This window comes from Entelurus aequoreus, linkage group LG02 (genome assembly GCF_033978785.1).
Source record: "Entelurus aequoreus isolate RoL-2023_Sb linkage group LG02, RoL_Eaeq_v1.1, whole genome shotgun sequence".
Classification (NCBI taxonomy): Eukaryota; Metazoa; Chordata; class Actinopteri; order Syngnathiformes; family Syngnathidae; genus Entelurus; species Entelurus aequoreus.
The window spans coordinates 63,059,189-63,086,909 of NC_084732.1; the positions used below are offsets into that span (position 1 = coordinate 63,059,189).

Below are 27,721 nucleotides of genomic sequence, written 5' to 3' on the forward strand. Positions count from 1 at the left end.
TTAAGGCTTGTCTAAAGTTTGCTGCTGATCACAACGACAAATATAAAACCTTCCATTGGAAAGTTCTGTGGTCAGATGAAACAAAAATTGAGCTGTTTGGCCACAATACCCAGCAATATGTTTGGAGGAGAAAAGGTGAGGGCTTTAATTCCAGGAACACCAGACCTACCGTCAAGCATGGTTGTGGTAGTATTATGCTCTGGGCCTGTTTTGCTGCCAATGGAACTGGTGCTTTACAGAGAGTAAATGGGACAATGAAAAAGGAGGATTACCTCCAAATTATTCAGGACAACCTAAAATCATCAGCCCGGAGGTTGGGTCATGGGCACAGTTCGGTGTTCCAACATGACATTGACCTCAAACACACGTCAAAAGTGGTAAAGGAATGGCTCGAATTAAGGTTTTAGAATGGCCTTCCCATAGTCCTGACTTACACATGTGGACAATGCTGAAGAAACAAGTCCATGTCAGAAAACCAACAAATTTAGCTGAACTGCACCAATTTTGTCAAGAGGAGTGGTGAAAAATTCAACCAAAAGCTTGTGGATGGCTACCAAAAGCACCTTATTGCAGTGAAACTTGCCAAGGGACATGTAACCAAATATTAACATTGCTGTATGTATACTTTTGACCCAGCAGATTTGGTCACATATTCAGTAGACTCATAATAAATTCATAAAAGAACCAAACTTCATGAATGTTTTTTGTGACAAACAAGTATGTGCTCCAATCACTCTATCACAAAAAAATAAGAGTTGTAGAAATGATTGGAAACTAAAGACAGCCATGACATTATGTCCTTTACAAGTATATGTAAACTTTTGACCACGACTGTATATGGCTTTTAAAACATTTTTCTAAAATCTTCTGAAAATCAATCCGATATAGTAGCTCTCCCTCTCTTCATTTGAATGTATTATACTGTGATTATACCATTACTAATATTATACCATATGATTGGGACTAACCTTTTCAAATAAATGCAGATCAAACGTGGCTTCCTGCACCGACCTGCAGCAGATTGTTGTCACAGTATGTAATACTGCTCCCTCCCCCTCAATTGTGGCTTTGTATGTTCCCCGCCTACGAAGCACAACATATCAGCACTTTATTAAAAATATTTTGAAAAGCTCTAATGTAAGGGCAGCTTGATAAAGTTTTTGGACAGTGATCCTATCCTAACAGTTGCTCAACACATGAGCATTACATCACCCATGTTTTCAGAAAAACTCCCTCAGGAAGAAGTGCAACCAACAAAATACTACACACTTAATCAGATATTTGATACATTATAAAATGTTTGTTGACTTGCCACAAAAAACTTTATTGAGCAAAACGCTTATGCAATGAGTGTATTTTACTCCTTCACTTTTAAAGACCAACATATGTTGCTTATTGTGATGATCTGTGTGCATGTTGTTGTTCCTACCCTTATTATAAACCTTAGCATAATAATAAAAAAGTGGACTGTTACAAAATCATGCTGAATGTCAAAGATGTTAGATAATATAACACGTGATAGTTCTACCTCAATTAAAACTTTTGTTATTCTGTAAATGCATTGTGTTGCTCAAGGCAATGTCATTTATGTGGTGCTGAGATACACATGATTTCAGCCTTTCAAAACTCCTCTTGAACCACCACTGTTAAACCTCGGTATTTGTCAAAACCTAGTTACGACCCTGTTCTTTTGGGCTGCTTTTGTATGTGTGCACTCGCTCCCTCCGTGCGCGTATGTGTGGACGAAACAGGGTGGATGACTGCCGTAAATACCAATCAATTTATCCGGGCTGGTAATTTTAATAATTAATGACATAAGCTTAGTAATTGTGAACCACTAATGCAAGGTATCTGCGGGGTCTTTAAAAAATTCTAAAAAAAAGTTTTAAATCCAGTCATTTGAATTTAAGGCCTTAAAATGTCTAAAATTCTCCTAAAATCTCATAAAAGGTCTTAAATACGATTTTGAAAAGTCTTAAAAATCTATTGACGTTACTTTTATTTAAAACATGCATCAACTTCAGTCTCACTTTGAAATGTTTCGATTTTTGAGGACGCTATAACGTAACTGCACAGCGGAACTAACTGTGCTGCCCGGTCAGAATTTATCAAATACCACTGGCTTTTGCTGTGCGCGTGCAGCTGTGTATTGACAGCTTAGTTAGCATAGCAGTGGAGAAAACTTAACAAAAGCCCACAGCAAAGCCAAATTATGTGTATAAGATGGGTAAGATCTTAAGATCTTCTTCAACGATTTGTGTCTCCTGAATGATCAATTTAATTTCTTGGTTGAACCCGGTGGATGGAAACGTATAAAGTGTTTAGTACCCAGATGTGCAGCCATCAGGAGGGAAGCGTTTGTAAACATGGCGGTGAAAGTGAATGGAATGATTATGTAAAAGTCAAAAATTCTGGTTAAGTCTGTGTCAAAAGATGCTGAAACGCCACAAACTCTTGCACAACTTTACAAAGATAAACGTAACCACCCCCCAAAGGAGTGTTATGTGGGTTAAGTGGCGCCAATTGCCGAAGGAGATCACAATGAGATGTTTAGTAGTGAAATCATACTATTACAAACAGTAAGCACACGCTCATTTCTCTGTGGTAGTAGTGTACTCAGCAGTAAAACTATAAGAAAAAAAATATATATATACATATATAAATCTGTTATATTATTTGTTGTAATAATTTCAGGTCAGCTTCTCATGCCTAATCTTTTCTCCAAGTTTATGCAGCGACCAGCATTAAAATCGGTTGTCTGTTTAGTGTTTACACTTATCTTTTACCATGAATTGATTACGTAGACCCCGACTTAAACAAGTTGAAAAACTTATTCGGGTGTTACCATTTAGTGGTCAATTGTACGGAATATGTACTGAACTGTGCAATCTACTAATCAAAGTTTCAATCAATCAATCAATCTTATTGTGAGGTGACGAAAGCAATGGGGATTTCTGAATGTCATCTTGTCATGCCTAAATAAAAACCAATTCTTGTGTATTAAATTAGCAATATGTTTTCAAAAAAGTCACAAAAACAGGTAAACATTTATCCATACATACCAGATACAAAATGAGCTGAGCACATTTGAATGCTATTTACATTATTCACATCCAAATTCTGTTTGAGGCTTGTAAGCCATAATGGCCTTACTTCTTTTTAGACAGTCTGTCTGCACACACTGTTTTTCACAACTTTGTGCAGATACAGTAGTACTGTAGATGTTTTTATCGGTTTGCTCAATTCTGACAGCCGAAAAAATTAGATGCTAACTGTCCCTTTCACAGACAATATTATGTTGGGATTTTCTCTACCATTGCTGATGTTGATGTTACATAAAAACTCTTGATATTGAGCACATTGCACCTTTTGCAACAAAACACTTCTATGGCAAATCTGAAAATTGGCTGTTACGATGTTTGCTAATATTTCTTTCAATTAGTTTACACTAGAGAAGCTCCTGGTGTATTTAGTTAGTTTAACCATTTTGTTTTCCAATGTGAAAGAGCAGTGAATGAATTCATATACTTAAACTTCTTTCTGGACCTCTGATTTTACTTTGTCGTATGTTTTATCTTTACGGATGAGTTTGAGTTTATTTCGAACATGCAAGCATACAACATGATACATCACAATTTCCAGCTTCTCTTTTCAACATGTTCGAAAAGGAGTAGGAAGAAGCAGAGCTTATTTAATCCTACCCCTTTTCTTTTACATAACTGTTGCTAAAACTTTTGTTCACTTCCTGTTCTCAATTTATTCACAATATACTCCATAAGTAATCACAATAAAAATAAATAAATAAATAATAATTGGTGAAGTAAGTTACATTTCATATAATGAGATAAGTAAGATTATTATGAGAGTGAAAGAATGGACGAATTAAATAAATTCAGGATGTTTATCATGGTTCTTCTTCTTTGTACTTTGTAAACACTTTAAGTTTGAAGAGTTTCTTGAAGTGGATCATATTAGTACATTGTTTGATTGCTTTGCTTAATCCATTCCATAATTTAATTCCACATACTGATATACTGAAGGTCTTAAGTGTTGTACGTGCGTACAAATGTTTTAAATTACATTTCTCTCTAAGATTATATTTCTCCTCTTTTTTTGAGAAGAATTGTTGTATATTCTTGGGTAGAAGGTTATAGTTTGCTTTGTGTATAATTTTAGCTGTTTGGAAATTCACTAAGTTGTGGAATTTCAGTATCTTTGATTCAATAAATAAAGGATTTGTATGTTCTCTATATCCAACATTATGTATTATTCTAACTGATCTTTTTTGTAACACCGTTAATGAATGAAGTGTACTTTTGTAATTATTTCCCCATATTTCTACACAGTAACTCAGATATGGTAACACTAGTGAGCAGTAGAGAATATGAAGTGATTTTTTGTCTAGAACATGTTTTGCCTTATTCATTATTGACATGTTTCTTGCTACTTTATGTTGTATATTTTTTACGTGAGATTTCCAGTTCAATTTATCATCAATCATTATACCTAGCAATTTGGTTTCATTTACTCTTTCAATTTATTTTCCGTCTATTTGTTTGACTTTCTCTTCTACTGTTACCAAATAGCATTATTTTAGTTTTACTGAGATTCAACGATAGTCTGGATGTGAAATTATCTTAAATTATTTTCAAGATGGTCTTAAAAAAGTCTTGAAAAGTCTTAAATTTGACACGTTGAAACCTGCAGAGACCTTGTAATGGTAACAAACTCGCCAATTGTGTTTTTGTTATATTTGTTGCTTAGAAAATATAACTGTGAACAAGATGGACACAGCCCCTTTAAGTAATGCAATCCCTCTTCCCGTTGTGCGTGACACAGATCGCAGATGAGATTTGCAAACACGCAACCATGTTGAGACAGAAATTAAATTCTGTCATGTAAATAAGATAAATAACGTGTGGATATTTAGTTGGTTTAATGAAATGGCAAAGTACTGACATGATCTGTCATTATGGTATCCATGAACGACTTCTGTTGTGATCGCTGATATATAGAAATTTAAATGAAGGGGCACATCAGGGTTGTTAAGGTAGTGTGGTGGCCTCTAGTATGATGACAATGTTAGGACAAATACTGTTGATGAAGTAGTGATGCTTTTTAGCTACAAAGACTGACAACACTGCCAAGCTTCTGTGTTGACGTTAAGCAGGTGTAATAATTTGTATTTGTTGTATACAACTTGTTATCAGTGTTGAGTTGTTTATGTTGAAAACATGTGTCTCCTTAAGGGTCAAAACCATGGTCCAAATCCCATGAACCCTCCACTCACCCTTCTTTTTTACAAGTCTTTGGCCTTCTGTTCATGTACCAGCAGTGTTTCTTGGGTGGAATCTGACCAAACTCCCTGGAGATGGAACTGTAAAATGTCCTTCAAAGGAGATATTTTAAAATGTCTGCTTCCCTCTGGGAGTTCATTTATGGCCATTCTTTTGGGTTTTTACTGAAGTGCTTGGTGAGCTTATTGTGACCTCTTTGAGATTGTGTGCAAGTACAATACCATCCTTACTACCTAAATGTATTACAGTGTAGGTGTGCCGGCAAGTAATATTTTTAAATATGTTGATTTACAAATGTCATCCAACAACAGCAGTCAGAGTGAGAACCACTGAGTCAGTTCTAACTGCTTAAGTACCATGACTAGTAGTGATACCTCAGAATACAAGTGGCGCAGCTTATCAGTTTTTTTAGAGTATGCGCTATCGCTCAGCTAAGTGTAAAGTTTAGGTTACGAGTAAAAATTTCGGTTATGAGCCTCCCACCACTAGTTGGTGTAGCGACTGTCACAATGAACTCCTTTAGATCTGACCAAGCCATCTATTTTTACTCGCTCGCAATACCTTATAGCTAGAGATCAACATAACTTTTTTTTCCAACCATGGGAAAAAGGAAAGTGAAGGTGAAGGACAGTGCTGAGAAGAAGAAGCGGACAATATTCATTGAATTAAAGAAAACAATTATCAAAAAATATGACCAAGCGTGTAGTCGACTTGGTGAAGCAGTTGGAACGTATCACTGCAAGTGTGCACCATACTCGAGCAGAATTTTATTTATCAATGAAAATATAGAGATGGTGGATTTGAGGGAGAAGTCCACTTTCCAAGTTAAATGCTGTACATTATTATTATATTACTTCAGAAATCTACTGTAGTTTGTAGTTCATTCTATTGTATTGTTTTTAATTTAATATTTCTTATCTTAATGTTTTGGGTTTTTTTAAAAGGCAATTTACATGTCAAAATAGTGATGTTTTGGTGGACCAAGCAAAGATTAAACTGATTTCAATTGATTTCAATTGTCAATGCTATTTTGTAAGACATGTCTTACAAGCGGTAGCAAATGGATGGATGGATGTTTTTAGCAGTATGAGTTGTGTCGCTGGACCAATTTAACTTGTCTCCCGAGGTACCACTGTTATTTCACTAAGGTCCATTGACTGACAGATTTCAAACTATTTAGCACCCTAGACTTTACAAAGCATCTCTTTTGTTAGCCCTTGCGGGTGGTGGGATACATGTGTGGAAGTGGTGGCTACTGGTCTTTCAAGTAGTTCATATTTAGCTACTCTCTAAACATGAGTACAGTCTCCAATACCAGATTAAAGATATAAAGTTGCTAGATTTTACAAAGAAAATGTCACTTAGAGGATTGTGAAATTCTCCATATCAACTGAAAACAACTGAATAAAGCTTGAAAAATGCTATTAAAGATCGCTGATTCACTCATTTTGCTTTCAATAAGAAAGAGACTTAGCCTCAGATATATCACCCAATCATCATGCGGAAGCTCAGCGTCCAGCCCAGCCGAGGCCAAGCCCATTTTCCATAAGCTACCAGAGACCCTGAACGTCCGATGGGCGGGACAAAGTTGAGTATTTATCTACTGTAATTACTGTCTAGTTTGGCTGTAGTGGAACAACCCACTTTATGCTCCCCCATTGAAGTTAATGACGCTCCGCTTCAACACTGTTTAATGCACTGTGACGCTACGAGAATTAATGAGAACAAAGTCTAAACAAAAGTTGAACGTATACTTATTCATTAAAATGTAAACACACAAGTACATATTTGACCACTTAGTTTTTGTTTTAAATTTTAGGGGAAGCTGAGATTCCCTTGCTGTCTGAAAGCAATCCCCAGTGATGGTCCTGTGTGACTTGTTGAGGGTTGGCCCGACCACCATGTGCTGGACTGCGAGAAGCTTTTCCAGGCTGGTGCCCTGCAGCGTCCCATTTCTGGTTGAAATACATGCAAGGTTTAATCTGAAAACTTTAAAAAAAGTTTAAGCGCAGACTGCGACATTGCAAAAACAGATACCCAATTTGTTTTCAACAAATGACATGTAATATGAGTGTTGTCGTAAGGTGGTAATGTTGAGTTATTTGTATTTCTACAGTGAGTTTTGTAGGTAGGCAGTGGAAGTGTGAATGCAATTTAAAATTGTTGTACCTTATGGCCACTGTGTAAATAGTTATTATATTATTATTAAAATTATGTATGGAAACACTGGAGACCAACGTTCCCTCTAATTTTTCATGTGTGTGAGCAAACGCAAAAACTCCCTGAGCATTCAGTGGAGCCCTTGTGAGCAACATCAGACGTGCACACTGTGGCTACACCAGCAGCACACCTGTCCCAAACCTGACTAAATAACAAGTCCAATCTCCATCCATCCATCAGTTTTCTACCGCTTGTCCCTTTCGGGTTCGCGGGGGGTGCTGGAGCCTATCTCAGCTGCATTCTGGTGGAAGGCGGGGTACACCCTGGACAAGTCCCCACCTCATCGCAGGGCCAACACAGATAGACAGACAACATTCCCTTATTATTATAATCAAATGGCAGCAGTCTGTTAAGAACTGGTCAAGGGGGTGATGCAGAGACGGGAGGCAAGGTTGAATAACAAAAGGGAATACATTTAATGAGTCCAAAAAGTGTAACAAAAAGCGATGGGGCAGAAGTGCACACCATGAATACTTAAATGAAACAGGTTCCTCAGTGGTCGGCAGGGGGAGAAGCCAGTGCACACTAAACACAGGGTAAAGTCCTTGTTGCCTCAAGGAGGCTAGGAAACAAACACAACAACGTTAGGAATTACAGGACTAAGGAAAAACAACGTACTAGGACTGACGAGGCGAAGCAGGCGCGTGCACATGGAAGGTGCAGGATAAATTAACCGACAAGAGCCAGCTGTGGGAGGCGAGCTTAAATAGTCCTCGTAGAAATAGGTTGCAGGTGTGCCTTAGTGTCCGCCCCTCGCTGGAGACTAATGAGCTGAGGAAACACATCACAACACAAGAGAAGGCAGGGAAATAAAAACACAACACAGTCATTTCCATGAGATTATTTTCTAATATACAGTAAGTGTTTAGGCCCACTTACAATGACAACAAAAAATATTGTTTTTCATGAACTGTGTACTTGTATTGTTTGTCTGGGTGGAGGTCCTGCTTTGGAAATAATTTGTACCCCTTTCAGACATTGCATTTAGTTCTCATTAAAACATTCACATGTTGCACAATGAGATGTAAGCAGGGGATCATGTGTAAATTCCTGCAACTTCCTGTTTGTAAAAAATATTTTTTTATTAGTATTTATTTCATATACTAACAGCATTTCATGATTAATATTTATAAATTAAGATTCCTAATAAATGACACAAGAATAAGCACACATTTGATTGGTAAATTATAGTGTAACGATCTGGAATGATACTTTATGTGTGGTGTTGGAGTTGTCCGACTTTTTGTGTGTCTGTAAACGCATCACTGGCTAAGTGCCATATGTGCATGTGTTGGTGCAAGTGAGAAAGAGCGAGCGGTTGCTGTTGCTATAACAAAGTTGCTTTTGTACTGCAGAAAATGACCAGTTTTGCTAGATATCATTTTTTTTACTAATGTTTTGGTGATGTGTTTATGGCCGACAATAAAGAGTTTTGCTCAGTAAAGTGATCGATGGAATTCATGTCCTCAATGCGTCTCGACAGACGTTACAATATTTGAACAATGATGAAGAAAACTGTTTTCGCTGTCGTGTCCATGTGTCGAAAATTGTTATGCGCTTATTTTTTTATTTGATTTTGTGTGTGGCACAGATTTGCCGTGCGCAGAGGATGCTTGAGCAGTGCGCAATTGCACAGGCGCGCACCTTAGAGGGAACGTTGCTGGAGACTGTTTTTGAAGTTAGAAATACTTTCATATAAGTGTACGACTAATTTGTGTTATTCGTGGTCTATGGAGGTCAGAATTATTGCTGGTTGGTCTGGAATCAACTTCACCCAATTTCAATACTCAATATTAAATACAATTTAATTTATAACTTTTATTTTCTGGGATATTGATGTTGATATTCAACATATATTTTGGGGGGGGGGGGGGGGCGTGGCTCAATTGGTAGAGCATTCATGCCAGCAACTTTAGGATTCCAGGTTCACTTCCAGCTTCCGCCATCTGTCACTGTGTCTTTGGGCAAGACACTTGCTCCCAGTGCCACCCACACTGGTATAAATGTAGCTTAAAAGATGTATAGATAATGGGTTACACTATGTAAAGCGCTTTAAATCTCTATAAAGAAAAAATGCTGTATAAGTATAAATCCCCTCACTTCACTGTTGATATCCTGTCACTATATGGTAGAAGAAACCTACCATAAAAGGTTTGGACTTAATGTCATTGCAAGTGGGTAAACACACAAAATCAATAGGGGATCCAAAAAAAAATCCCCGTTTTGTCACTTTTTAGTTATCGACTGTTTTTAAAGACTTCTGACATTGTTTAGGGCCTTTTTGCCTCAGAAAACATACGCAATATAATTAAAATACTTATTTTTTTAACTCGTTATTACATTTGTGTCTTTTGAAGGGATCAGCCTCCATGGAGTGAGGAAAAACGACCAGGGTTTAGATTGATATCACAACTCAACAGGTGACCCTTGACCCCTCTCCTCTCTTTACCCTAGTGTCTGTTAACTGTTTTATCCCTTGCTCATGTAGTCCACGTCACGTATCCAACTTTCAATTTGCTCTATTATTATCTCTTATTTGTAACATCACAATAATTATTTTTCCTCTTTAGCACTGAAAGGCAGCCAAGTTTCAACTAATATTTATTCTGGTGATTTATTCAATATTCTTATTCCCAAATGTTTCCCCGCTCATCCATGCAGGTTGGTATCTGAGACATTAATCAATTGTTTATTTCTTACTAACCCAGCTTCAGGAGTCAAGCTCTTCCACTACCAAGCAACCAGGCTGATGATTCACATTTCGCTTCTCTCATTCTGTTCACATCCTTTTATGTGCTGTTTGTTGTCCATACAATTATTACCCTGGATGAATTGTGAAAGTTGTACAGGGGTACGTTTTTTTTGTTAGCAATCCATTCCAAAAGTTCATCTTTATTTTTCATAAGAAATAATGTAAATCCAATTAATCTGTTCCAGAGAGCCAAAATATAATAACATAAAACTCATTTTATCGAAAATAATTGACTTTACATGAAGAAAACCATGTGAAATACAAACAAATAATGAATTAAATGGATAAAAGAATAATTAACATCACTTTTACCTTTAGTTGATGACTCTAATTTGCGATGACGGAAAGGAGGGGAAGGGAGAGACATTTACACCAAAAAACATTGCCACTATACTCACCTTTGTGAAATATTGTTGCCTAATTGACATTACAAAATAATTATTAGTAAATTATTGTGAAAACTCTATGAAGTTATGTGTATTTGAGTTTTACCTGAAGATCTTATCTTTTTGGAACGGTTTTCAGGATTACGGTAGAAAGACCGTGTTTTTTATAGTTGGATTTTTCACAGAATTTTTTGTTGTGTTACACTATTTTTGTACTAGCTAGATTATGAAAAGGTGCTGCAGAGCTTTGTTGTTTTCCCATATTTTTCTAATTGTATCTCCTAGGATTTAGTTAATGGTGCATGACAATGTAGAATAATGCGGTGAAAGCATAATGACTCACTGAATTTATGGCCCTGGGATGACATCGGCCTCTGTCCAAGGTGCTACAACATTTTGAACATTTTTCCTCTTCCTCCTACACAGAACCAACTCAGACTCTGCTCTTCATACAAGTGCTATGAACCCACAGGACCCCTTTAGCGTGAACAGGCAGATGGGCCGCGGTCCCCCTCAGCGCAATGGTGAGTGTAGCAGTGCAGTGTAGTTTTACACAGACACACACACTTGCAGCACTACAATAAATGCTCCCTTTCTTTTTTCATGTCCTTTCTTGTTGTGTTTTAATGGAAATGCATTTTTATCTGTAAATCCTAACTCTGGATATTGTAACAGCTACTGCATGAGACATTTTTGATGTCATCCATACTATGCTTATCTCAATTCAGTTGATCATACTTTATAGTACATATTATGACTGCTGGAGATTGTAAAACAGACCTGTCTATAAGCTCCCATGCTTTGATGTATGGGTACAGTAATACAAACAGCTGGCCTTACTTATTACTTGTTAACACTCCTATGCTTTGTTGTTGCGGCTTTTTTTAATTGCCTATGTTGTTAATGATCCAGTTTAAGAAACTGTTTAAACTCAAAGTGTTTACAAAGTATAAAGAAAAATATTGATATACATTTTGAACTATATTGAAACATCTCATTATGTGAAGCACAACTTAACTATTTATTCATGATAACTTAGTTGGCTATTTATTTTTATTATGTTGAAAATTGAGCACAGGAAGTGAACAAATGTGTAAAAAATTGCTATGAAAAGTAAAAGGAGTAGTAACCATTTTTGTTTATTTTTATGTATGTTTTTGTCTTGTGCAGGCTGGCATGGAGCTAGTATAAATGAGACACAGGTGGATGGGTCTGGAGATGGTGAGTCATATTTTCCAGAGAATATTGTGTTAGTGTGTCAGCAGAAAGGTGTAAAATAAAGCATGTCACCATCTCTACAGTGTTTTCTTTTCCAACGCTACCAAATGACGAGAGTCTCCTTGGTGTCAGTAGGCCCCTGCCCAAGCAACTGTGGGAAACCAAAAAGGTGAGATCGGTGTCTGCTTTTGCTAAGCTTGTGCTCGCTAACCTCTGTATGAATGCAGATGGCTTTGAGAAACCAAGCACAATCCAATTAAATTGATTTTTGTCATCTAAAATGACTGGTGCAACCTTTACATCACCTGCCTCACCTGATTGCACGTCACCGGGCCACCATACATATACAATCGCTGTTTCTGCATACTAAATGTGTTGGTATGTATTTTTGATGCACCACTGTTGTATCATCAGCAGCATTGTAATGACATTGTCCTCCCACTATTGCTGAACTTTTTTCTTGTTTTTTAACACTCGCTTTACTAAATTTTCAACACTTGGTTAGGCTTGCAGCAATCAACTCGGAGGAGATACTAAATGAGCAAAAATTTAAAAAAAAGAGCACACAATAAATTTGCTGCCCTTTCAATATTCCGCTGGCTAAAATGCACCAAATCATAGTAACTTAGAAATCCATCCATTTCCTAGTGCTTAGCAGAGTCATGAGAAAGCTGTAGCCTATCCTAGGTGATTTCGGGTAAAAGGCAGTCTACACCCGGCACTGGTCACCAGCCAATCAAAGACTGCACATAATTATTCACACTCAAAGTCCATCCATCCATCCATTTTTTCCTGCTTATCCCTTTCTGGGTCGCGGGGGACTGGAGCCTAACCCAGCTGCACTTGGACGGAAGGCAGTGTACACCTTGGTCAAGTCGCCACCTCATCGCAGGGCCATCACAGATACACAGACAACCAATCATCCTCAAATTCACACTCTTGGATCTCTGTACACGTTTACATATGTTGTGAGCACACACTGGCTATAAGAAAGTTAGCTGTGTTTTACACCACCATTGACCCGAGGTCGAAACCTTAGAAATTCAACGTGAAATTCAAGATTCTACTTCTTCTAGTAAGTGCAAGTAGTTGAAAGCTTCAATAATGACTTTGTAAATATTGTATCAAAATTGGAGGAAAGGATTCCAGACCCAGTTTCAACTGAGGACTTCAATGACACTATAGATAGAAATCCCAACTTAATGTTCCTCACGAAACTGACACAGGAGGAACTAGTTAAAATCGTGGAAAAAATGCAAATCTAAGACTTCAATCGATTGTAACGGAATTTATATGAAAACGATAAAAAAAGGTTATTGAAGAGATCTCGGGACCAATAAAATAATGTATATCAGTAACCTATCATTTTAAACACGAAAATTCCCAAACAAAATGAAAATAGCTAAAGTTGTACCAATTTATACGACTGGAGACAAACACCAATTTACAAATATAGACCGGTTTCTTTACTTCCACAATTTTCTAAAATCATTGAAAAATCCAAGTATTTACATCCATCAATCCATCCATTTTCTACCGCTTGTCCCTTTTGGGGTGCTAATAAATACAATTTATTTCGGTTACTTTCACCACAGATAATATATAATGCACTTCATGGTGTGTATGGTCGTTGTGAGAGTGGTTAAATACAAACATTGAAAAAAATTGGAGAGTTTCATAAACAAATCTAGAATACTCGCTGAGAACCAATATGGATACAGAGCTAATATTTCAACTTTGATGGCTTCAATCGAAATAACAGAGGAAATTACCAATGCAATAGATGGTAAACAGTGTGCAGCAGCAGTGTTTATGGATCTAACTAAAGCATTTGAGACAATTAATCACAATATTTGTATTAAAAGATTAGAACAGTATGGCATCATAGGGTTGGTCTTAAATTGGGTTAGAAGCTACTTAACCAACAGGAAAAAATATGTGAAACTAAGGGAACAAACGTCTACAACAAAACTAAAACTAAATATATCCTGTGGAGTACCCCAGGTATCAATACTGGGACCGAAATTAATTAATCTTTATATAAATGACATTGGTAAAGTTACAAAAGACTTAAAGTTAGTATTATTCGCGGAAGACACACGTTTTGTTCAGGAGAGAACACACAGAAGCTAATACAAATAATAACAGAATGAACAAATTAAAAAGATGGTTTGACAAAAACAACATATCCTTAAACCTCAGTAAAACTAAAATAATGCTATTCGGTAAAAGTATAAGGGAAAGTCAAACACATACAAATAGACGGATTACAAATTGAAAGAGTAAATTAAACCAAATTTCTAGGTGTAATGATTGATGATAAAATTAACTGGAAATCTCATATAAAAAATATACAACATAAAGTGGCAAGAAACACGTCAATAATGAATAAAGCTAAATATGCTTTGGACCAAAAATCATTCCATATTCTCTACTGCTCGCTAGTGTTACAATATCCGAGTTATTGTGCAGAAATATGGGGAAATAACTATTAAAGTACACTTCATTCATTAATGGTGTTACAAAAAAGATCAGTTGGAATAATACATAATGTTGGATATGGAGAACATTCAAACCCTTTATTCATTGAATCGAAAATAATGAAATTCCACGACATAGTGAATTTGCAAACATCTAAGATTATGCACAAAGAAAACTATTACCTGCTACCCAAAAATGTACAACAATTATTCTCAACAAAAGAGAAGAAATACAATCTTAGAGAAAAATGTAATATGTAAATGTAAAATATTTGTATGCACGTACAACACTTAGGACTAGAGATGTTCAATAATGTCTTTTTTGCCGATATCCGATATTCCGATATTGTCCAACTCTTAATTACCGATTCCGATATCAACCGATGCCGATATATACAGTCGTGGAATTAACACATTATTATGCCTAATTTTGTTGTGATACCCCGCTGGATGCATTAAACAATGTAACGAGGTTTTCCAAAATAAATGAACTGAAGTTATGGAAAAAAAATGCCAACATGGCACTGCCATATTTATTATTGAAGTCACAAAGTGCATTTTTTTTTAACATGCCTCAAAACAGCAGCTTTGAATTTGGGACAGGCCCTCCCTGAGAGAGCATGAGGAGGTTGAGGTGGGCGGGGTTGGGGGGGCGGGGCGGGTTGAGGTGGGAGGGGGGTAGCGGGGGTGTATATTGTAGCGTCCCGGAAGAGTTAGTGCTGCAAGGGGTTCTGGGTATTTGTTCTGTTCTGTTTATGTTGTGTTACGGTGCGGATGTTCTCCCGAAATGTGTTTGTCATTCTTGTTTGGTGTGGGTTCACAGTGTGGCGCATATTTGTAACAGTGTTAAAGTTGTTTATACGGTTACCCTCAGTGTGACCTGTATGGCTGTTGACCAAGTATGCATTGCATTCACTTGTGTGTGTGAAAAGCCGTAGATATTATGTGATTGGGCCGGCACGCAAAGGCAGTGCCTTTAAGGTTTATTGGCGCTCTGTATTTCTTTCTACGTCCGTGTACACAGTGACGTTTTAAAAAGTAATACATTTTACTTTTTGAAACCGATACCGATAATTTTGAAACTGATGCCGATAATTTCTGATATTACATTTTAAAGCATTTATCGGCCGATAATATCGGCAGTCTGATATTATCGGACATCTCTACTTAGGACCTTTAGTATATCCGTCCATCCATCCATTTTCTACCGCTTGTCCCTTTCGGGTATGTGGAATTCAATTATCGAATGGATTAAGCAAATAAATCAAACAATGTACTAATATGATCCAATTCAAGAAACTCTTCAATCTTGTTTACAAAGTACAAAGAATAAGAACAATGATAAACATTCTGAATTTATTGATAATCATATTTATCTCACCATATAAAATGCAACTTACTTCACAAATTATTATTCATTTATTTTTTTATGTTTTTACTTAAGGAGTATATTGTGAATAAATTGAGAACAGGAAGTCAACATAAGTGTTAGCAACTGCTATGTAAAGGAAAAGGGGTAGGATTAAATAAGCTCTGCATCTTCCTACTCTTTTTCGAACATGTTGAAAAGAGAAACTGGAAATTCTGATCATGTTGTATGCATTCATGTTCGAAATAAACTCAAACTCGACTCAAAAATGTTTCTTTTTCAGGCCCAATCTCTTGCATCAAGGCCTAAATCCTGTGAAGTGCCTGGTATCAAGTAAGTGTTATGTAATATGTCCGAATAATTGTCTTTTGAGAAAACACAATCCATGTAGTCAGCTAAAGAAAGAAGAGATTCTTGGAAGTAAAGAAATTCTAAGTAGGATTTATATGTAATGCATTGATTCTTCAACAGAAAGATATTTCTGTCAGTGGCAGGCAGTGCATTTTGTACTTGGGCCTTTAGTAGGGACTTACCTGACCTAACCCATCTTGTAATACCACCACTATCACGTCGCAATTATGCAAACCATAAATGATATACAAGAACACATTATAACTAGTTGTGGCATCACAAAGTGATAGGCATATCAGGTATTGGGAATGACTATCATTATCATGAAGTAAAAGACTTGGATAAGCATGTTTTTTTCAAATACCTTTTCGCCAATACACATGTTAAATTTCTGCAAATAACTTTGAACATGGTGTAATTAACCACAGAGATCAACTGTAAAAGGTTCTTGAAAATTTGGTGCTCAGCCAAATGTAACAATATTTTTCAAAAAAATCGTCAATTATGTACCTGTCAATGAAATGCATCATACTTATGGAGCCAAAACACTGCTAGTAAGATTTGGTATCGAAAAAAAAAAAAGACATTACAGAAAATTTGTATTGGCACCGTAACAAGTTTTGGCAACAAATGGTAAATGGGTTATACCTGTATAGCGCTTTTCTACCTTCAAGGTATTCAAAGCGCTTTGACACTATTTCCACATTCACCCATTCACACACACATTCACACACTGATGGCGGGAGCTGCCATGCAAGGCCCTAACCACGACCCATCAGGAGCAATGGTGAAGTGTCTTGCTCAAGGACACAACGGACGTTACTTGGTTGGTAGAAGCTGGGTATCGAACCAGGAACCCTCAGGTTGCTGGCACGGCCCCTCTCCTAACTGTGGCATGCCAAATAAATGCAAACATTAAAAAAATTATATTTTTGGTGGATATTTTTTTTAATCGTGACATGCTTTCAATACCAATATTCATAGTTGTGTACACTTTTATTGTTTTGTTGTTTCAAAGGTTTTTTTATCCAACTTTTTTTATCCCCACACTTGCTTCTTTGTTACGGTTTTGTTTCTTTATTTTCGGTTTCGCCTCTTTTTTTTGCGGTTTCAAACTAATGGCAGTGTTTTGGCATGGCTTATAACATGTTTACCCGGAACCAGTTTTACTTGAAATACCATAGAAGAAGACGGGAGGACCGAGGGACTCTAAATCAAGTTTTAAAAAAGCTTCAAAATATGAAATTATGAAGTAAAAGTTATTTTTACATTTATCTTAAGTAGACTTTAGTGTGTTGCTTTTAGTAAATGTATGTCCTGCTCAGAGATAAATCTTGGATTTTTAAACCTAATATGATGAACTACATTTATTACTTTTTGACTTCTTACCTAATTCGTAAAGCACTTTGGTCAACTTTGTTACTTTCAAAATTGGTTTTATATACCGGTATGCAGTAGATTTACATTTACTATTTACTGTAGTTGGACATACAGGATGTCCCCTCAAAAACACACTGAAGAAAATCCAGATGTTTCAGAAAGGCAGAAGTCTTCTTTGTTGAAATAAATACAGCAACATCAAAAATCACTACTCAGATATTATTTTTAAAGATGTTTTAATGTAATTGTTAGTAGAAATGTATTTTCTAAAAGTCCAGACTATTTTTCTAATTAATTTTAAATGATCTATTACCTTTGCAATATAGCAGTTGATGAAAAAAATTGTTGTAAATGGTTGTACTTTCAAATGTACATGTAAATCCATCCATCCATCCATTTTCTACCGCTTGTCCCTTTCGGGGTCGCGGGGGATGCTGGAGCCTATCTCAGCTGTGTTCGGGCGGTAAGCGGGGTACACCCAGGACAAGTCGCCACCTCATCACAGTGTACATGTAAATATTACGTGGTATATCATTTAAGATAGCTGAATGCATTCCCCTATTTTGTAATATTTGCAATTAAGGCAGGAAATTAATCACTACAGTGATAGTTTCAGCACATAATTTATCAATTTATACAAGTCAAAATAATGCTTGAAAATACAATACAATACAATAAGACATGAGTCAAACTACTTAGGTCTAAAAATAGAAAGAAAAAGATGTAAGGCTCTATTTAAACATGCTAAAAAAAAGCTTGCGCATGAAGTTGTCTCCACAGGCTGGATATTAGGCTTTCTCTCTCTCGGGGAAACAAGAGGAAGAACCGCCGGAAGTTGCTCAACATTATGATAGTTGAAGTTATGTATTTAACACACATTTAGGTTACTCATTTCACACCAAGCTTTACACGTCCGGTGTTAGATGTTTTGAATGAATAAACACAGTTATACCGACATGTTAAAGTTTCTCTTTGCGTAGAACTGTAACAACCGGTAACTTTATTGTTCCATACAGAATTGAAAAATACATATTCAATTTCTGTACCGTTTATGCTACATCTTGAAAGTATGGCTAGGTTAACACAAAGATAGCATATCAATTAAAAACTTGATTTAGAGCTCCCGTCCTCTTCTACGGTGTTTTACCTGCAAGCCCAAATCTAATTAAACTGCTTCCGGGTAAGCTTGTTGTAAGCACCGCACACAAACACCCGTCCCCCAAGCCAAAACACTGCCATTAATTTAAAACCGTAAAAAAAGAAGTGAAACCAAAAATAAAAGAAACAGAACCGTAAAAGAATATAAGTTAATGTGAAAAAAAGTTGAACATAAAAATCTTTGAAACACACGAAAACAAAAGTGTACACAAATGTTAATATTGGCATTGAAAAATATATCATGATTAAAAAAGTATTGTATTTTTTTCAATGGTTTTATTTATATGATGCTAAAACTTGTTTTTGTGCCATTACAACTTTTTCTACAATGTCATTTTTTTTTGTTACCAAATCTTACTGGCATTGTTTTGGCGCCATACATACTATTATTTATAAACAAAATCCATCCATCATTCCAGAGTTCTACAGACTATTTGGCAAACAGTTTAGCTCTGATCCACCACACTCTGCTGCTGGACCCCAGGAAGAGTAGTTTTTGGTACCGTAAATACTAATGGGGAGCCACAAAAAACAGAGGACGGTAAAATGAAAATGCCCTCATTATCTGAATCTGAAATTTAATTAGTTAAAGAAACAGCTCTATCACTAATGTAGTTGTATGTTACATTGGCCAGCACTCCTGATTATGAATGCATTGACATGATTTATTGTACCACAAGCAATGAAGATGATGGACTGTCAGAGATGCTGTAAATTAACACACTTTGAGCAAATACTAGAATTTGTCATTGTGAATGTAGGCCAGTGCTTCTGATAGTGTTTTGGCCAGCACAAAGCCCACCTCTGGTGTTTGTGTGTGTGTTTTTAGTCTTTTGACAGTATTGTTCATATGCTGTCTTTGGAAACTAGAGAATGTATTAGGTATTAGGGATGTTGGAAAAAAAGTATTTGTATCCAAATGGCGATCCTTATGTATTACGATTCTAAATTTTTTAAAATCGATTTCATAAAAGACATTTTTTAGGCCATCTCAGTGCTTATTTGCCCCTCGTATACATCATGTCAGTAACTAAGAGTAGCGTTTTTACCCTGTTTTGAAAAAGTTTTATTATAGTTTATGCACCAAATAATATATTTTTTGATTTTTGAATCGTGTTGAATTGAGAATAATTCTGAATCGATCATCACCCCAAAAATCGTAATCGAACTGCGAGGTGTTGTGAGATTCACATTCTTATTAGGTATTGTTTGCAAAAGACAATACCAAGTGCTTGGGAGTTGCTGAGTTCATTCTAAATTCCAATGACAACCCATATTTCAAAAAGTTGTCCAGCTGGTTGAAATGTACACAGAACAGAATGTAATTGTTTGCTGAGATACGTTTTCTCCACAGTATAATAGCAATGAGTCTTAGAAAGATTTATGATTCGTATTTGCTATTGTGCTTTGATTTTGATGTGCACACAATGATTCAAGACCACCCACCTTTTACCCAGACCAGATCAGGCTCCTTGCAGCCATTAATGCTCAATAATAGGGAAACATATATACATATTTAAGTACATTCGTTATTTTGATTTCGGCAGGTAATTGCTTTGTGTTCACTTTCTTCTCACAGGTAAGACATATTATTTGATGCAACAAGAGAATTTTACGAGCAAATGTTTCTCCTCTACATTAGGGTGATCCCCAAGCACTTTGAATCACCAAAACATAACAACTCACTTTCAAATTAGCTCTATCTTCCCTTTAAACATGCAAAGCCAAGAGGAAGCCAGCAGTAATTGTACATTTCTGTAAACGTTGTTTTTAATTATAGACAATATTAACAGAAATCTAATCAGATTCTTATGTTTTTCCAGTGTTTTCCCTTCTCCAGAGCAAAATTCTGGTCTTTCCCACTACCAGGGCTCATTAAACACTGGAGGCTCTCTACCCGATCTCAGCAACCTGCACTTTCCCTCCCCCCTCTCCACGCCACTGGACCCTGAAGACAATGGAGGATACTCTAATATTGGTGGGGGAAGTAGCACCGGAAACCTGCCGGCTGCCATGATGCACCTAGGCATTGGCAACTCACAGGGTTAGTTGAAGCGCTGTATCTGTGCCACATTTACTGTTTACAAAATATTGTAGTTTTAGGGCTAGTAGTCATTGCTTAATGGTGGATTGTCCATCTACTCACAAATGTATTTGTGGCGGGCCACTACAAATACGGTTTGAATGAGATTGACACTTTTGAATGTTAATAAATCACAATCACTTGCCTGCATAATTTGAATTATCAAAACTAAAAAAAAAAGACCCCAATATGGCACAAATGCAAGTTTATCTTCAGATTGTTAAACACAAACATTTTTCTAATGTTTTACTTGAACGCAGGTCATTGATTGTTTAAAATGTTGAGTAACAGTGTAGTATGAAGGGCACATTTTGTACAAAAGTGCAATTAACAAGGTGCTGATGTACACTAATAAATAACATACTAAACACGTTCATAAGTATAACTCAGAGTGCACTTTTGTCTGCATTTACTCTTTCTTCAACCAATTACTTAGACAAACAAGCTTATTGACATTTTCAAACGACAGTGCTAAATTCTATTTTAAATTATTTGGATTATTCTGCATTTATACACAATATTTTTTAAATTATGATTAATTGCAACTTTGACAGCCCTAATTTCTAAACTTGTTTTGCTGGTCATGTTTTTTGCCCACTTTTCGTCTACCCCACAGGGTCTATAAAAATGACATGCTTATGACCAGTTATGCAAATTATATGATGTCGTCATCTAGTTCCACCACGCAGGACAAAGAATGACCAGACCAATCTGCATCCTGTAAGGAGAAAGAGGCCACTGTGGTGGTTGTGGTTTAGTGATATTTGGAAGTGACTCCCAGCTTGTAAACAATGGCAAGATAGATACTGCCATAGAAGTTGAAGGCACCCTGCCCACTAATGTTTCTGACTTGTTCATTCAGTCACAGTGCGTGTCCTTTTCTAGCACGTTTCAGTTGTTTGTGAAATAAATCAAGGCCTTACTTCACGTTGAAACCACCACTTGCATTTTTTGAGCTTGAAATGTTTGTCGCTGCCAGCTAACCGTGTTATGGAAATCATTGTGTTTGAACGATCTGAAAAGCGTCCTCACTTTGAACTTCGCCTGCCTTCCATGGCTACTCCGGCTCAGCCTGTCTTCTTAGTAGTTTGTGACTCTGTGGTTTTTGGCTGAGCAGCACATTTTTTGCCTCCCTATAATCATCTCTTTTTTTCTCTTCTCTGTGTGGCTCTATTTTCTCATTTTTGCAGGCCTCTCCAATCACAGAATAAAGCTCCCAAATGACTGAATTGATGTTAAACACATGGAGTTATAAAGCATGCCGCAAAAATCAATACATAATGCATAGAGCTGTAACTTCCGCTTTTTATTTTGGCTTCACAAGGCCTTTCGTTGTCCCGAATTGTCTGAATGCCATTACAGTTCGGTTGAGTTGAGTCTGACACAATCAACTTTTTGTTGAAAACTGTGAAGGGTGCCACAGTAACTACTCCATTCCACACTTCAATTGGGTGCCAACCACATAAATATTATTTCATTTGTTACATGGGACAATTCACATTAATGAACATAGAAATGTAAATGTACCAAATTGCCAGAGATGAATTCCATCTGTTGTCCCTTACAAGTTGATGGTACATATAACAGAGTCGATTAAACAAAATCTACATAAAAATCAACACCAGAATTAGTCAGCATAAACAGTATGATAAAATACAAAAACTCAAATATAATGAAATTAAGTTGCTGTTGACCTTAGCATAAGAGAAACCTAGTATAAGGTGACTATTGCAGACAGTTAAAGGCAGAAAATAAGTGCGTTACTGCTTAGCTTAAGTGCAGGTGTGCTGATGTTTTGAACATGATCATGTGTGTGCTTAAAGAAAAGAATAAGAACACAAAACAATGCATTTTTTGTTTTGTTTGGGAGGTTTTCAAAATGGATAGTATATATGGTTTGTCAGAAGTTTACATACACTTATCATTGCCATCCTAGTCACGTCCGTTGTGTCCTTGGGCAAGACACTTCACCCTTTGCCTCTGATGGCTGCTGGTTAGCGCCTTGCATGGCAGCTCCCGCCATCAGTGTGTGAATGTGTGTGTGAATGGGTGAATGTGGAAATACTGTCAAAGCGCTTTGAGTACCTTGAAGGTAGAAAAGCGCTATACAAGTATAACCCATTTATCATTATTGGAACTATTGCTATCAATAAGGGGCGCTTCAGTTATTATCCATATTTTCCTATGGTGAAATGATTTTATCACCACCGCAATTCTAAAAAAACAAGAATTATGGCACTTGTTAGATTTTATTTTTGGTTGCTATTAAAAATGTTATTCTTTTAAATTTGGCTAATCAAGGTTTGCACGTTTTTGTTCATACAGGCCTCTCCTCTTCTCTGAGTAATCCTGCAATGCAAGCGTCGCTTAACAACTGCCAGCTTCCTGCTTCTCTCAGCAATCCCTCCATCAACTCATCTCTGCGTCTTTCTGGTAACTCTCCTCGACGAAGACCTGCACCTATCAGCCCCCTCACCCTGTCTCCTGGTGCGGAGCAACGTAGGGGTCTGACTAAGCAGTTGTCTCCCACTATGTCCCCATCACTGTCTCCTATCACACAGGTAGGACAAAACATGTTAATAAAAAATACCTGACACTTGAAAACCGTATTTTCCAGACTATAAGCTGCACCGTTATATAAGCCACACCCACAACATTTTTGAAGAGAAAAATATGTTTTCATATATTAGCCGCACCGGACTATAAGCCGAAAATGTTTACCGGTATGTTGTTAAATAAGACCATTACACAGAAAGATTTTGTAAATGTTTATTTATAGCAGTGGGAATCTTTGGGCAACTCACCATTCGGTTACCATTCACAAACTACGATTAGATTAAAAAGCGATTAATGATGTATCTTTAATTAATGTATATTGATGATTTCATTCCACTAAATAAGCGTTTATCACTTGCAACTTAAAGAAACAGTGCATTTGTAATAAGAAACAGTAAAATTAATTCCCACATATGTTAAATTAATAGAAATGTGTGCAAAACTGGAACATAAGTGCCCTATAATAAAGGAACTGGTCCGATCTCTCGATGAGTTGGCTCGCTGCAGTCAGCCAAATTTTAGAACTCTAAATAAAACGATTGATTATTGACGTTTACTAATCATTTTTAAAATCGTCCATGTCCGAATTGCGATGCATCTAAAAATCTATTATTTCCCCCGCATGGATTTATTTATATACCTTAATTGTTTCCAAGCAGTGACTGTAACACGGCAGTAAAACGGCTGATCAAACAAAACAGTAAAGTCAGTTATGTCTTTATTCATCCTTTATGAGACGAATACGATGTTCTCCTTTCTTATTAAGGTTCAAGATGTCTATCAGGATTCTTCTTCTTTGTACTTTGTAAACACTTTGAGTTTGAAATTTTTTTAAAAAGTGGATCATTGTAGTGCACTGTTTGATTTATTTGCTTAATCTGTTCCAAAATGTAGCCGTTACCCAAGAAAAATCCATAGATTAGTGTATAAACCACACGGTTCAAAGCTTGTGAAAAAAGTAGCGGTTTATAGTCCCGAAAATACGGTATATGTATTTCTAAATTTCTATTAAAATACCATATCAAAAAAATGTTGTCCTAGTCAAACACTTGGACTCACTTACTAATGCTACCAAAGTAGAAGGGGCACCCAAACTTATTAATAGTACTGTTTATTGATTAAAGGCGTTCACTATTTAAATACCCGTCATGGTAAAAAAAAACAGTTCCATGAAATTTAAATCAAATGCAGTGATTTACTGCCAGTCCTAACCTAGTAGTGACAACTGTTGGCTTTCTTTGTAGAGAGTTGCTTTAGATACCAGCAACATGCCAAGGGAACCTCCCCCTCCTTATCCGCTCTACCAGCAATCCCAACATGCAGCGGACCAGACCCTCACATTGCATCAACAGCAACCTGTGTCCCCTCTGGACTTTAACCCAAGTCAAGTAAGTACCTAGATACTTTCTGCATCCTCAAGTATTTTAAAAAAAATACAAATAAACACTCCCCTTATATTTATTGTATTGCTCACCAGCAATGGTGTTATTCTGAAGATGTGTAGTCTTGTAGTTAATACATGGTTTTAGTCTTCACTGTCAAAATAACTGTTATCAATAAATATGTAGTTAAACTGATGTTATTAAATATCCTCCTGAGAACCAGCGTCATCTGCAGTGGGCATTTGTTTTTATACAGAGTTTTGTTTGTGTCAAATTTTTTTGGGGGGGGAATTAAAAAAACAAAACAAATGTCACTGCAGAGAACGCTGGCTCTCAGGAGGTTAAATTAACATATCATATTACATGTCATTTGTAATAGAATGAAAAAATATTGAAAGATCTTTTCCTTCCAATTTTGACAGCAGTCTGGCTGTTTTTTTTGGCAGCACAACATGGCAGCACTCTTTAGTGATTCCTTCATGGAGCAGCAGTTCTCCAGTCGCCAGAGCAAAACCCTCCCATACCAGGTCTGCGACACACACAACATACATACAATCCAATACAATTCCAAAATGCATCATGGTAAAAACATCAATTTGGCCTTAAGATGCCTTCAATAATAATGCTTACCTTTATGGTATAAAAGGAAAAAAATAATTTCAGCATCAATACACATTACTGTTATTTGTGTATCTGTGTAGTTATGTGCTAGCTGATATGCTAATTTATGTAAATTTAAACTAATCTCAACTAATATGTACTGTACTTCTTATTCAACTAGCACACGTGCATTTGTGGTTTTAAATCTGTTTAAATCTTGATCAATATGCAGTGCTCTCTGTTTATGTTATCAATCATCAACACTTCATCTCTCTCCTGTTTTCTGTTTTTTGCCATCTGCTTCCAAAAAATCTGCCGGGTAGTTGGACCACTTCAGTCTGTTGGAAAACGCAGTGACTTTCACAGCAGCTACATCTTGCTTCGACCCTTCTTCTTCCTCTCTGTACTACTCCCAGGCAGGCCTTACAGGGCTGGGTGGTAGCCACGGTAACTTGCATGACCCCATGCACATGAGTTCAAACATGCTGTACTCCAACTGCAGTGGAGGAGTGCCCAACATCATACTCACTGGTGAGTGTTCCTTTTCTGTGGAAGCAACAACATGTAGCTAAAAAAACAGGAGGGCACTTGTGTAGTAGTAAGTGTGACGAATAATCACATCTTTGTATTTACGTGCAATTACCAGTACATTAAAACCAACACAATGGAGGTCAAAATGTGATAAACTATCTTAACAAAACTATAACATCTTAGTTTTGTGTTATAAGAGACAAATTGAAGTAGCGTAATACTCTGAAAGTAGTTAAAGTCAATACCGGTTGTTGACAACTTGTCTTAACTCGACCAACTCATCAAGTTCTGGTCCACTGTGTTGTTAAGCTAAAAAGTGCCTGCCCAAATCAATAAAAACAAATGAAGTGTGGGAGGGGAACAGGAAAGGAACTGTCGAACTGCACTTTTTTTTGAAGTTTTGCCTATTGTTCACAATAGTTATGAGAGACAAGAACACACTTTTTATTTTTATTTTTTTCATTTTAAAATGTAAAAAATCAGCTCGTTCTAGGTGGCTAGCTATGTAGCTAATGGGAATCAATGCATTCCGCCTCTAAATAACTTAAAAAATTAATTCAAAAACCTCCACCAATACTTACTTTACATTCCGTAACCTGTATAATAACCAAGCTGTAGCGACATTAATATTGTAAGAGCAAACACTGAAGAACAATTTTTCTGGCGTACTAACATATCAGTGTGCTACGGTATTAGCCATAAGCTGCTACAGTGAGAGATAAGCTGAGCTTCTACGTCAGCACCTGAATCGTGTTTGGGTTTGTAATGCACAACGCAATGCGATAGGAAACCAATATGTACTGACTGAAGAACATGAACAATCATATTACAGGAGCTCTAAAGTATTAGCCCACATTTCACGGTTTGTTTGTACATAGCTAGCTCGACATCGTATATATTTTAGTTGTACTAACATGCATGATGTGCTACGTGTATCATGATCAATATTAAAGTGACTCACTCGATGGACAGTTGTGCGTTTAGTCTAGCTGGCCGGGGACGTTTTCAGTTAATTTTGGGTAAGCAATCCATTCACGTCCGCATGGCTTAGCTCCAAGTTCCACATTTACAGCGTCAAAGTCACGCCAATCTCACTCTCTCGGCTTCCGTCTGCTCCAACGTTTCACCCTCTTCTTCGTGCTCGCTTCTATAAGCAGTAGTTCATCCTCCGTATATTCAGCTTCTTAAAGATAAGGTTGTGAATCCTTATTTGTCCAAACATAGTCCTCTTTGTTGTCTGTTTCCAAGTCTGCCATGATTAGAACACACACATTTGTTTCCGGACGTAGGAACACGCATTTGTTGCCGGAAGTCGTTAGTGCGCTGCTATGGAAACAGAAATAAATGCGCTGAGGAAATTCGTTCTGGGAATGCTTAAAATGACCTAAATATTGTACACATTACTTACTGTTATCTCAGGGCATTCAATCGATCGCAACTGGACTGTTTGGTTTGTCTTAGAATACGTTTCGCCTCTCATCTGAGTAGGCTTCATCAGTCTGTGCTCACAGAGTTAGATTGGTCAGATCTATTCTTGCGACTGGTGCCAAAATCCCAAATATTTATAGTCCAACACCAGGAGGGTGTGCCTGGGCAAGGATGGTTTTGCCCTATCGTAGTGAGAAAAACAACTGTTTTGATGCAATTGAACAATCCTGCTGTCAAAGCCAATGACAGTCCTTGAAGTGTAATTTCCCCTTGTTAGCATTGAGGTATTGTGTGGCGAAACGATTGCTGTGGATCGACTACTACCAGTCCAAAATAGTCGGAAACCCCCACGTAAGCATACCATGCAGTTGTTAACAAATGGTATACTGGTTACCTTCTGTGACCAGACTGTTTCTAACTCCTGTTATTTGTTGGAAGCTAAATTGTAATGTAGTCACAGGTACATTTATAATAACATGTCTTAATTATGTATTTTGATAATTTTTAGCATTTCTAGCATTTGGCAGGGC

General features: G+C 36.8%; 1 protein-coding gene across 3 annotated transcripts in view; it reads left to right on the forward strand.

Annotated features, from left to right (window-relative positions):
* Positions 1-27,721, forward strand: part of crtc3 (CREB regulated transcription coactivator 3) — an 80,693-nt gene that overhangs the window by 36,951 nt on the left and 16,021 nt on the right. The window contains exons 5-14 of one of the 3 annotated variants that reach the window (XM_062030489.1): positions 9,875-9,937; positions 11,082-11,179; positions 11,826-11,876; positions 11,957-12,042; positions 16,006-16,055; positions 20,435-20,655; positions 23,020-23,255; positions 24,495-24,638; positions 25,055-25,159; positions 25,556-25,763. In XM_062030489.1, coding sequence (XP_061886473.1) covers positions 9,875-9,937; positions 11,082-11,179; positions 11,826-11,876; positions 11,957-12,042; positions 16,006-16,055; positions 20,435-20,655; positions 23,020-23,255; positions 24,495-24,638; positions 25,055-25,159; positions 25,556-25,763 — 1,262 coding nt within the window. The remainder of the gene's footprint in view (positions 1-9,874; positions 9,938-11,081; positions 11,180-11,825; positions 11,877-11,956; positions 12,043-16,005; positions 16,056-20,434; positions 20,656-23,019; positions 23,256-24,494; positions 24,639-25,054; positions 25,160-25,555; positions 25,764-27,721) is intronic. The other 2 variants (XM_062030490.1, XM_062030491.1) reach the window with 2 other exon arrangements.